At 42.6% G+C, this 13,218-nt stretch overlaps 1 protein-coding gene across 2 annotated transcripts in view; it reads right to left on the bottom strand.

The window, feature by feature from the left end:
- The window catches only part of LOC117363385, a 468,971-nt gene that overhangs the window by 200,674 nt on the left and 255,079 nt on the right, over positions 1 to 13,218 (bottom strand). For both annotated transcript variants that reach the window (XM_033950994.1, XM_033950995.1), the window contains exon 18: positions 8,021 to 8,078. In XM_033950994.1, coding sequence (XP_033806885.1) covers positions 8,021 to 8,078 — 58 coding nt within the window. The remainder of the gene's footprint in view (positions 1 to 8,020; positions 8,079 to 13,218) is intronic.

Here is a 13,218-nt window from a genome sequence, read left to right as displayed (position 1 = left end):
TTACTTCCGTTGCTTTTAGCGGAAGTAAAACCTGGATGTCTCAATCCGCCCTCCTTTTCCTGGAGCCATATGGTAACCCTAACTTCCAATCAATGAGAGCTGCATCCTAAACTTGTGCAAGGAAGATTTATTTCGCTATAGGGACAGTTTGCTAACAGCATTCACTAACACTGTTATTGTGCATGGACTACTCTAGGGGGCCTGTGGTATGATAACAGCATTAGTATGCCCTGTTAATGATTCCCTAAGTGAGCAGCATTATTCGCTCTCTAATATATGACACAGGTTTTACTTGTATGGCCTTTGTTCCCTGTTTTCCTTTCATCTCTCCCGCTGGATCCTGTTAGACTTCTCGTATTAAAAGAGTGAGAACTTGCACTGAGTTGCCTGATTCTCACCCTTCCCTGATTAAAAACAAATATCTCGGTGATTTACAAAGCTGAGCATTAATGGTCATGAAAGAGTGCTAGAAAAAAAAAAAAGATCACAAACAGTGGGGCAAAAGTGGGTTTAGGATGGGATAAGCTTCTGTCCAGAGCTTCTGTCAAAGCATGGATGGGCAACCTGTGGCCCCCCCCATTGAATTTTATGCAGCCTGTGAGATCATGGGACGTATACCCAGAAAACAGCCCACGAACCATCTCACAGGTGGTTTCTTCCTCATTTTAATACCTGCGTCAACTCCAAAAAATAAGGAACTACTGGTACTTTTCTGAGTCTGACTTCACCGAGCTACTCTATGCCTTAGACCAGTGTTCTTCAACCTTTTTACACCCGTGGACCGGCAGAAAAAAAATAATTATTTTGTGGACCGGCAAACTACTAGGACTAAAATTTAAAAATCCCGTTTCCGCCCCATCTCCGCGAGCTCGGTCCCCACAAATCATCTGATCCCATCCACACAAGCCTCAGTTATGATTTTATATTGAATGTATTTTATTAAAGTATAAAAAGAGTATGATACCTATTTATTTTCAGGGGTCCTTTTATAAAAAGCTTAATAGAATTTTAACAAAATTTCTTTGGCTTGGTAAAACACCTAGAATAGCTTTAGTAACCTTACAAAAATCAATTAAGGAGGGAGGGGTAAATTTTCCAAATTTCTATAGGTACCATCAAGCCTATATTCTACGTCAGGGTATGTATTGGATCCTCCCAGAACTTATAGATAATGCACCAGATTGGTTATATTTGGAATGGCGCCTTATGTTTCCCCTAAATTTAGTTCATCTACCAAGTATTAATATACCTAAAAGATACAAAGAAAATAAAATAATAATGGATACTTGGAAAACATTGAGATTTATTGATAAATTAACACCCATCCCAATATACAAATCAACTAATCAATCCATATGGATAAACTCCAAGATCAAAATTGGCGGAGCTCAAATCCTTTGGAAGAACTGGATTAATGCAGGCATTAGAACTCTAGATGATATTATCTCAGAAGGTAAACTGCTGGATTTTCCACAATTGCAATATAGATTTGGTCTCAATAAAACACAAAGTTTTAAATGGTTGCAATTGAAGCAGGCCATTCAGGTTGGGTTCCCTGAATGGAAATCATTAAACAATCAATATAGTTTAAAGTTCTTATGCTTTAAAACAGACTTCCTAGGACATCAAGCCGCATTGTGGTATAAATTAATATCTGGATATTTAAATAAAAAACCAAAAAATGGTCTAAGAGACATTTGGAGCATTGAGATTGGACATCAAATTAATGCATCTCAATGGCCACTAATTTGGTCTTGGAGAATGGGATGTACAGTGTCAGCATCTATGAGACAAACATGGTTCTTTTTATTACATAGAGCTTTTTGGACCCCTACTCGTTTGCAAAAATTAGACAGTTCTAAGTCTAATAGATGCTGGCACTGTAATTTAGAACCAGGGACAATAGATCATTTATTATATCATTGTCCTTATATTAAAATTTTTTGGAATTCAATTTGGCCACAAATTAATAAATTAATGGAAAATCATATTGCAATATCATATGATACAATTTTATTTGGAACAATGATGAGAATAAAAAGTCAAATTTCACCAGAAAATAATAAGCTTTTATTAATTATGACAGGGGTTGCCATTCAACATATAACTAATAATTGGAAAAATTACAACAACCTAAATTACACATTTTGGTGGAATACAATATGTCATATTTTTAAAATGGAAAGAACAATAGCAATACAAAAGGGGACATATACTAAATTTATAAAAATATGGGGGCCATTGACAAAATACTGTAATGAATAAATAATATGATGTTTTCTTCTTCTTTTCTTCTTTTAAGGATTTTTTTTTTTTTTTTTTTTTATGACACACATAAAGGGGGGGTAAGAAAAATTAATTTATATATAGTATGTTATAATATATTATACAAAATATAACGTATGAATAAAAGGTAATAAAAGGGTGGGGGGAGGGAAATGGGACAAAATTTGTTTAGATTATATTGTATTAGATATAAAAAAGTTATTGAATATTTATCAATTGTATTCTAATATGTTGTATACTTTTTATAAAAATTTGAAAATTAAAATATTATATTAAAGTAATGAAAGGGAGGGGGGAGGGTGAGGGGGAAAATCAAATTCAGATATATAATGTATTAGATATAAAAGTGACTAATATGCATTTATCAATTGTAATTTATTATTATGTACACTTTATGAAAAATTAGAAAATAAAAAATAATGGAAAAAAAAAAAAATAAATAAAGTATAAAAAGAAACAATATTCTGTAGAATTGTCATTTTATAAATACAAATAATTCAGAGCAAGGATCAACAAAACCCCTGTCTCCCCTCCCCTTCACATATATCCCCTCTACTATCAAGAAAACTGAACAAGCCAAATTATTACAGAATGCTACACAAAAATATCATGCTAACAGAATACTGAAGTAACACATGACAGGAATAGTTTTAGGGGAGTGCAACTAGGGCAACTGCCCCCTGGTCAGAGAGCGCCCTAAGCCAGCTGAAAGCTAAAGAAGCACTGCCTGGGTTTTGCAGTCCCCAGTTATGTCTAAAACCAGCTCTAGCAGGATATATATTTCAAATCTGATATATTCTAATCACAAAATAGAAATAAAATTATTTTTTTCTACCTTTTGTCGTCTCTGGTTTCTGCTTTCAATCTTTTTTTCACTCTCTTCCTTCCAGCGTATGCCCTCTCTGTCTCTTCAATCCAGCATCTGCCCCTTCCATCCACTATCTGTCCTCTCCCCCTTCCATATGGTATCTGTCTTCTTTCTATGTCCCTCTCCCCTTTCCATCCAGCTTGTGCCCCTCTCTCCTATTTACATGATTCATTCCAGCTTCACTGCTCTCTTCATTTTTATCTCTCCACCAGATCTATCATCTTTGTCCCTCTACTTATTTTTCTGCTGACCCCTTCCTATCATCAATCTCTCTACTTTCTCATGCCTGTGTCTCCCCTTCCCCTCCTCTAATCTCTCTGCCAGCTGTTTCCTTCCTTTTTTCATTCTCCTTTCCCTCCTCCTCCTGTCCAGCAGTAACTCTCTTCCCTTCCTCCCCTCCCAGCAGCATCTCTCCGTCTCCCTCTCCAGTAGCAGCTGTCCCTTTTTTTTTCCTTGCCCAGCAGCTTCCCAGATTCCTTTCCCTCCTCCCCTCCCAGAAGCATCTCTCCTCCCTCTCCAGTAGCAGCTGTACCTTTTTTTCCTTGCCCAGCAGCTTCCCAGATTCCTTTCCCTCCTCCCCTCCCAGAAGCATCTCTCCTTCTTCTCCCTCTCCAGTAGCAGCTGTCCCTTTTTTTATCTTGCCCAGCAGCTTCCCAGATTCCTTTCCCTCCTCCCCTCCCAGAAGCATCTCTCCGTCTCCTTCTCCCTCTCCAGTAGCAGCTGTCCCTTTTTTTCCTAGCCCAGCAGCTTCCCAGATTCCTTTCCCTCCTCCCCTCCCAGAAGCATCTCTCCGTCTCCTTCTCCCTCTCCAGTAGCAGCTGTCCCTTTTTTTCCTAGCCCAGCAGCTTCCCAGATTCCTTTCCCTCCTCCCCTCCCAGAAGCATCTCTCCTTCTTCTCCCTATCCAGTAGCAGCTGTCCCTTTTTTTCCTTGCCCAGCAGCTTCCCAGATTCCTTTCCCTCCTCCCCTCCCAGAAGCATCTCTCCTTCTTCTCCCTCTCCAGTAGCAGCTGTCCTTTTTTTTCCTGGCCCAGCAGCTTCCCAGATTCCTTTCCCTCCTCCCCTCCCAGATGCATCTCTCTTTCTCCTTCTCCCTCTCCAGTAGCAGCTGTCCCTTTTTTTTCCTGGCCCAGCAGCTTCCCAGATTCCTTTCCCTCCTCCCCTCCCAGAAGCATCTCTCCTTCTCCCTTTCCAGTAGCAGCTGTCCCTTTTTTCCCCTGCCCAGCAGCTTCCCAGACTGATAGTGGTTTTCTCCCCTCCCAGCAGCTCTTCTTACTTCCCAGCGCAGCGATTCACGAAGGCAGCCTCGGGTCCTTTGTTGGGTCGCGCCGCCTCTGAGGAAAGAGGAAGTTGCATCATCAGAGGCAGCCGCGACTCAGCAAAAGCCCCGAGGCTGCCTTCGTGAATCGCTGCGCTGGGAAGTAAAGGAGAGCTGCAGAGAGGGGAGAAAGCCACTGTCGGAGGCTCCCCAAGATCTCTCCGGCCCAGCGCACGCTTCCGATGCTGATCTTGCCGGTCCTGTGCGGACCGGCAGGAAGTTCAAATGAGTCAATCTTGCCGGTCCTGTGCGGACCGGCAAAAATTTCCTGCGGACCGCTACCGGTCCGCGGACCGGCGGTTGAAGAACTGTGCCTTAGACTACTCTATGTATAGACTACTGCAATGCGCTATGCCTTAGACTACTCTGCATAGACTACTGCAATGCGCTATTTAGTGGTCTCACGGCAAAGAACGTATGACATCTCCAGCATGTACAAAACGTGGCAATCAGACTTCTAAAGAACCTCCATCTCCGCAACCCGGTCTCTCGGGCTCTATCGTCAGCTTACTGGCTGCCTATTGCCAAATGTTGTGTCTTCAAGGGTCTGATGCTAGCGTTCAAATCCTTGCATGCCATGGTGCTGGGCTACGTGATGGCCAAGCTTCCTCCGTACATGCTGAACAGGACCTTCCGCTCCCAGGATGAAATACGCCAAAAAAACGCCCCCTGTTCGTGCCCTTCAACTGCAAATCGCCAAACGACGTTCCTACTCTCACTTCATACCGACTCACTGGAATCGACTGCCCCCGCAGATAAGATCCCTTGAAGGACTCCTGAACTTTAGGAAAGCAATAAAAACATATCTCTTCACCTAAGGGCTCCTTTTACTAAGGCGTGCTGCATTGCCCTGCGCGCTAGCGTGCGTGCTAAAACTGCTAGCGCAGCTTAGTAAAAGGAGCCCTAAGTCTCCCGCCCATGATAGATTACGAAGAAATGTATATTGGTACTACCGTGTTTCCCTGAAAATAAGACAGGTCTTATATTAATTTGTGTTCCAAAAAACGCACTAGGGCTTATTTTCGGGGAATGTCTTATTTTTTTTCCATATACGACAATCATCTCTCCCTTCTTCTCCTCCACCCCAGTTCTTCCTCTTTCCTTTCTCTGCCCCCTCCCTCCATCTGCAACATCTTTCCTCGCCTCTCACCCATCCCGAGGCTTCCAAAAACTGCCTTCCCTCTGCAGCGTCTTTCTAGCCCTCCCTCCCATCCTTCTGTGCAGCAGAACCCCAGAGACTCTCCCACCATGAGCCTGACCTACCTCCACTCCATAAGAATCCAAAACAGCAGCAAAGGGAAGGCTTCGGCAGGGAAGGCAGCAAAGCAGCCCGTTCAGAGCGCTGCCGCTGTTTTTGGAGGCCTCGGGAGCTGCTGCACAAGGGGATGGTTGAGAGGCGAGGAAAGATGCTGCACTTGGTGGGGGGTAGAGAAAGGAAAGAGGAAGAATTGGGGTGGAGGAGAGGAAGGGAGAGATGATTGGCAAATCGGGCAGCAATAGTGTCATGGATGAAGTCGGGGAGTGTCGGGGTGGCTTCAGGGATCAATCTTAACTAGGGCTTATTTTTGGGGTAGGTCTTATTTTCGGGGAAACAGGGTAGATCCTCGGTATGTGTCACGTTAGGATAAAAACTTGCATAGAAAATGAATTACATAATTAAATATTGTAGTAAGGGGTTTCATAGACAACCCCGCGAAAGACAAAGGCACGCGCCGACAACTGAGCACAAGACGGAGGTGCGCGCCGAAGAAAATTACAGTTTTTAGGGGCTCCGACAGGGGTTTTTGTTGGGGAGCCCCCCCCCAGTTTACTTAATAGAGATCGCGCCGGCGTTGTGGGGAGTATGGGGGGTTGTAACCCTCCACATTTTACTGTAAACTTAACTTTTTCCTTAAAAACAGGGAAAAAGTTAAGTTTTCAGTAAAATGTGGGGGGTTACAACCCCCCAAACCCCCCACAACGCCCCCACAATGCGGCGCGATCTCTATTAAGTAAAGTGGGGGGGTTCCCCCCCACGCCCCCCCCATCGGAGCCCTAAAAACAGTAATTTTCTGCGGCACGCACCTCCGCACTGCGCTCAATTGTCTGCGCGCGCCTTTGTCCCGGCGCGCTTTTGACCTGGCACCAGTAAGGGGAACCGCTGTGGGATGCAAGACTTATTTGACAGTGTTAGCAAATGCTAGGAAATACAGAAATATATGATAACAGATCTTTTTTTTTTGTTTAACTGTCGAAGAGAGGATTCAGCACGTTTTTGGGTTTTTTAAATAAATCTTTATTAATTTTCAAATGTTAACAGTGCCATACAGTGACTTTAAACATAAATACTACACAGAACGCACTTTAAATACACAAATAATTGAAAAAAACAATCATTTTCTCCGCCCCCTCCTCCCCATACTTAATAGAAGTACATATTTAATTTCAATAATATAGATAATTAAGTATAGCAAACAATAATACATTCCCCTCCCCCCACCCACCCTGGATGTGTAAGGAAGTCAAATAAAAGGAAAGGTACATGACAGTTATTGTGACTCAATAAATGCAGTCAATGGGCTCCACACCATTTTGAATGCGTTACTATATCCCAAATATTCCACGTTCATTCTTTCATACTTGTAACTGGAACAAAGATTTGCCCACCAGAAAGTGTAATTCAGTCAACCATAACTCTCTCAGTTACGTGTAACCATCTGGATGGCTATTCAGCCTCAGCACCCTGGGGTTGTGGGTTCAAACCCACGCTGCACCTTGTGACCCTGGACAAGTCACTTAATCCCCCCTTTGCCCCAGGTACACTAGATAGAGGTGTCAGGTCAAAAGCGCACCGGGACAAAGGCGCGCCCAGACAATTGAGCGCAGCGCGGAGGCGCGCACCGTTCTAAATTACTGTTTTTAGAGCTCCGACGGGGGGGGGCGTGGGGGGGAACCCCCCCACTTTACTTAATAGACATCGCGCCGCGTTGTGGGGCCGTTGTGGGGGGTGTGGAGGGTTACAACCCCCCAAAACCCCCATAACGCCGGCGCGATGTCTATTAAGTAAACTGGGGGTGTTCCCCAACAAAACCCCCCGTCGGAGCCCCTAAAAACTGTAATTTTGTGCGGCGTGCACCTCCGTGCTGCGCTCAATTGTCGGCGCACGCTTTTGTCTTTCGCGCCGTTGTCTATGAACCCTAGATAGATTGTGAGCCCACCAGGACAGACATGGAAAAATGCTTGAGTACCTGAATAATCTCATGTAAACCCTTCCGAGCTCTCCTGGGAGAACGGTATAGAAAATTGAATGAAATAAAATAATAAATAAATTATCAAGAAAAGCCGGCTTTTATGTCGATCCAAAAAAGGTTTAATATGTAATAGAGTACCACAAATTATGGCTTCATAAGTCATTGGTATTGATGACCCAAGTACAACATTGATTTGTCCCCAAATTGACTTCCAAAAATTAAGTATCAATGGACAATAGAACAACAGATGATCCAACGTCCCTATATTAACATGACAATGCCAGCATGTATTAGATTCAGCACGTTAAGTGTTGGCTCACCCTCGTTTATTGTCCAAGATTTGGGATACTCCATTCTGGGCTCCTTTGGGAAGACGGGCTAAAAAATTGAATAAGTAAATAAACTTTGTTTTGGTTTTTGTTTATATCTCATCCGCCCTTATTCAGGGCGAGTTGCATATTAACATACAAAATAAAAGATTTACATTCATCGTACAAAACACTTCAGAGACACATTATAACAAATTATATACTTACATATCAAATCAAAACGCATATAACACACATGTCGCATCAACGACAAATTTCATTTCAGGCCAAAACTGGCCAAACACATACATCAAAATATAAAATTCCATAAATCATACACGATGCCTCAATAACAGACATCAATAAACCAAATAAAACAAACCAGACCATCGAACGCCTCCGTGACCAGCACTCAAGAGTCATCACTCCTTCACCCTCAACCAAACTCAGACCCTACATTTCATTTTACAGAAAGGATGTCTTTTCAGCGGTTTCCTAAAGTTCTGAGTAGAGAATGACACGGTGACAAAATTCATCATCGTTCCCGTCCCCGCGGATAACCGCGGGAAACCATTTTCATGTCATTCTTTAAGGAAAGAGGGAAGAATCAGAGAATGAATGGCCACAACCACTGACCCGCAAGCTTTGCTTTGAATAATGCTGGTGTAGAAGGACAGAGAATGAAATAGACACTAGAAAATGACATGGGTTTATTTCCCGCGGTTATCCGCGGGGACGGGAACGGTGATGAATTTTGTCACCCTATCATTCTCTAGTTCCGAGGCAAACAATTTTAACTGAGTCAATTTCACTTACAGTTAGTGGCCAAATAGTAAATGCTCGATCATACTCCCAGCACAAAAACATCAAAGTGTCTGAAATTCCAAACAGTGAGTGACTATTTCATGAAACAACATCTATTTAATAACTGATCACCTTCTGGCGTATAGAGATCCTCTGTATTGGGCTACGCGGAACCATTCATAAGATTTCCTCATGACCACCCATTTTATCATTGGTCTCTCGCCTTCACCATGATTTTTCATGAAAACTTTCCCCAAAGTTATCTTGTAATATATTGAACTTAAAGAAAGAAGACTTACCTTGCCTTGCAGCCACTTCGCCGGACCACTTTTCGACATGGTCAGTGTTTTGCTTCCTGCATCAGGGCAGAGGCACGATCAATGGCAGCATTTTCGTTTTTCAGATTTGTGATAAGTTATTGAATAGAGATGGTGTTTAATGAAATATTCACACACTGTTTGGAATTTCAGAAAGACTGATGTTTTTGTGCTGAGGGTATATTAGAGGGACATATCTTTCTAAAGACCCCTAATGCAGGCATTTTGCCCAAACACAGGTCATGTCGGGTCATCCGAATAGAGAATATTTTGGTCCCTGTTTTTCAGATCACTATGCGTCTTTGTTGTAAACACATTGAGTTTTGATGGCAGTGAATTTAAGAGCACATTTGTTAATTTTCTGTGTGGCCCATTAGGGTTAATACTGCTATTCATACGACCCTCTGTATATAAAAGTTGCCCACCCCTGTGTTTAACACCCAATGTGCGGAGGCGGCCAAAAAAGCAAACAAGATGCTGGGAATGGTTAACAATAAAGAATGACACGGGACAAAATTCATCACCGTTCCCGTCCCCGCGGATAACCGCGGGAAACCATCTTCATGTCATTCTTTAAGGAGAGAGGGAAGAATCAGAGTATGAATGGCCACAACCACTGCCCTGCAAGCTTTGCTTTGAAGAATGCTGGTGTAGAAGGACTGAGGTTGAAACAGACACTACAGAATGACAGTCTCTGGTATCCAGAGCAGATATTGTGATGTCATAATGCCTCATTCCACCAGTGCCTAAGAACCAATCACATCAGTGATGCCACAATGGCTTCATTATCCTTCGCTCACATAAGAATCAGAGTATGAATGGCCACAACCACTGACCCGCAAGCTTTGCTTTGAAGAATGCTGTTGTAGAAGGACTGAGGTTGAAACAGACACTACAGAATGACAGTCTCTGGTATCCAGAGCAGATATTGTGATGTCATAATGCCTCATTTCACCAGTGCCTAAGAACCAATCACATCAGTGATGTCACAATGGCTTCATTATCCTTGGCTCCCATAAGAATCAGAGTATGAATGGCCACAACCACTGACCCGCAAGCTTTGCTTTGAAGAATGCTGGTGTAGAAGGACTGAGGTTGAAATAGACACTAGAAAATGACATGGGATTATTTCCCGCAGTTATCCGCGGGAACGGGAATGGTGATGAATTTTGTCACCGTGTCATTCTCTAGTTAACAAGACTAAGAATGTTATAATGCTTCTGTATCGCTCCATGGTGCGACCTCACCTGGAGTATTGCGTCCAATTCTGGTCTCCTTATCTCAAGAAAGATATAGCGGCGCTAGAAAAGGATCAAAGAAGAGCAACCAAGATGATAAAAGGGGATGAAACTCTTCTCATATGAGGAAAGACTAAAAAGGTTGGGGCTATCCAGCTTGGAAAAGAGACGACTGATGGGAGATATGATTGAAGTCTACAAAATCCTGAGTGGAGTAGAACGGGTACAAGTGGATCGATTTTTCACTACGTCAAAAATGACAAAGACTAGGGGACACTCAATGAAGTTATAGGGAAATACTTTTTTTTTTTTTAAATATATATTTATTGAATTTTTTTCAATATAATCAAGCATAACTTGTACAGAAAGGAAATTCAGCAAAAGAATTAATAATTAAACATATACTTCAATCAAACATCTAATATAAGCTAAATCTCTACTCAAGTCCACAATTAAGATCCAAGGTAGATGATGGGCAAGTAATACAAAGAAAATTTAAATTAAGTAAATTATTACTAGTAGACTGGAAATACACCTTTCCTTAATCTAAGTACTCATGTTCCATCTTTCTCCAAACATGAAGTTGATAGAAAGGTTGTCAGTTGAGATGGCTCAAAGAAGACAAATTTATGTGAACGATAGTTAATTACACATTTACATGGATGTCGCAAATAAAATGTAGCCCCTAGCGCCATAACACCAGGTTTCCTTAGCAAAAATTCACGTCTCCTCCGCTGGGTCTCCTTGGCCAAATTTGGAAACATCTGTATTTTACAACCTAAAAATTATTTTTGTTTATTCTTAAAGAAAAGTCTCAGCAGCCAGTTTTTATCTGGCGCGAGCGCTACTGTTATAAGTAAAGTTGCTGGTTCAGCCAATTCTTTATCCGATGTTTCCAGAATATTAGATAAATTCATAGAGTCCTGTCCCATATTCTGTTGTTGTTGCTGTTGCAATTTCTTATTTGGAAGGTAATAAACTTTTGTAAATGGTGGTAATGTTTCTTCAGAAAGCTCCAATATTTCAATCATATAATGCTTAAGCATTTCTCTAGGGGCTATCATAGGCACCTTAGGAAAATTAATCAGCCTAAGATTGTTATTCCGGGAAAAATTTTCCATTACCTCCATTTTCCTTCTTAAATCAGTATTATCTTTAATTAGTGTCTCAATAGTTTGTTTAGAAACCTTTATATCTTGATATGCATTCTGTATTGAGGTCTTAGAGTCCTCAATTTCACTTTTTAAGTCTTTAATGTCAGTCTCATGTTTGTTAATTTTATTTTCAAATAGTTGTAATTGTGGACTTATAGACTTTGCCAAGTTAGCCACTAAATCCCAAAGAGAGTCCAATGTTACCTCCTGGGGCTTCTCTATTTGAAGAAAGTGTAACTTAAGTTTATTTAGCTCACCCACTGGCAAACTGTCTCTTCCAACGTCGTGTTTGGTTCCTGCTTCCCTCTCTGCTTCCTCCTCAGTCTCCGCATTCGGGCTTCCCTGCAGCAGCAGGGGCCCCGGCAACACAGTTCCCTCGTTGATCTCCTGAGCCTCCGGGAGGAGGTGAACTCCAACTTCCGGGAGTACCTCCGCTCGCGGCGAACTGGTAGACTGAGGGCGTGGGGGAGGTGCTCTCACGTCGGGGCTTAAGGATGTTTCTGGCCCCATGGAGAACGACGCAGACTCGCCGCCACTGCGCGCCTCCTGCAGGGAACTCCCCGACGATATTGTTGGCGTTTGCTGCATTCTCCGAACAAGCTCCTCGATATTGCCAAAGACAGGCATTCTAGAGCACTGTGAGGCTCCACCAGCGCTCTTTCCTCTCCTCTTCGGCATGGCTAAGCAGGTAAAATTTTTTCCCAGAAAAGTAAAATAAGTAAGACGAGCTTGGGGAGAGTGTGCTCAGACGTACTAGCATTCGGCCATCTTGGATCAGAGGCTCTATCGTCCTTCGCCTCAGGGAAATACTTTTAAAATCAATAGGAGGAAATATTTTTTCACTCAGAGAAAAGTTAAGCTCTGGAACACATTGCCAGAGGTTGTGGTAAGAGCGGATCACGTAGCTGGTTTTAGAAAGGTTTGGAAAGTTTCCTGGAGGAAAAGTCCATAGTCTGTTATTGAGAAAGATATGGGGGAAGCCACTGCTTGCCCTGGATCGGTAACATGGAATGTTGCTACTATTTGGGGTTTTGCCAGGTACTAGTGACCTGGATTGGCCACCATGAGGATGAGCTACGTGGCTAGATGGACCATTGGTCTGACCCAGTAATTCCCACAGGGGGCTTTGGAATAAACTTTTCCAGAAATCCTCCTGGTACAATGGAGCAGTTGATGAAAATTTTGTACAGCAGAGGAATCGCCCCGATGTGACTAGGGGAGAAAAAAGTGACTTGTGTGTAGCAGACCAAAGGTTGAGCTCAGCAGGTTTGCTGTGAGCATTCATAGATCTCCCTGTGTGCTGGAACTCTGCTCTGTCTCGCAGAGGCTGCTTCTAGTTTGCAAAACAAGGGCTGCGCCAGCAGAGTTTGCTTTTATGTAAATATGACCTTGAGAAAGGGCCCTCGTGAACAGACATGAGGCTCATGTCACTCTGTGTTGTGATGGGAACAGTATGACAGTAGCACTTAATGAATCCAACTAACTAAACCCAGACCACACTTACCATCATAGGAATAAATAATGCCTGTAACACTTTATAACCACACTAGTGTTTAAGCCCGTTATATTAACAGGTGCTAGAATATATGTCTGTCTGTCTTTCTTTCATTCTGTCTCTCTCCCTGCCTCTGTCTCTTTCTTCCTTTCTTTCTGTCTCTCTCCCTCCCACTGTCTATCTTTCTTTCTTTCTTTTTATC

Source organism: Geotrypetes seraphini, chromosome 7 (genome assembly GCF_902459505.1).
Source record: "Geotrypetes seraphini chromosome 7, aGeoSer1.1, whole genome shotgun sequence".
Lineage (NCBI taxonomy): Eukaryota > Metazoa > Chordata > Amphibia > Gymnophiona > Dermophiidae > Geotrypetes > Geotrypetes seraphini.
Note: the sequence above shows the minus strand (reverse complement) of the source record. Positions and strands in the feature narration are given on the sequence as shown.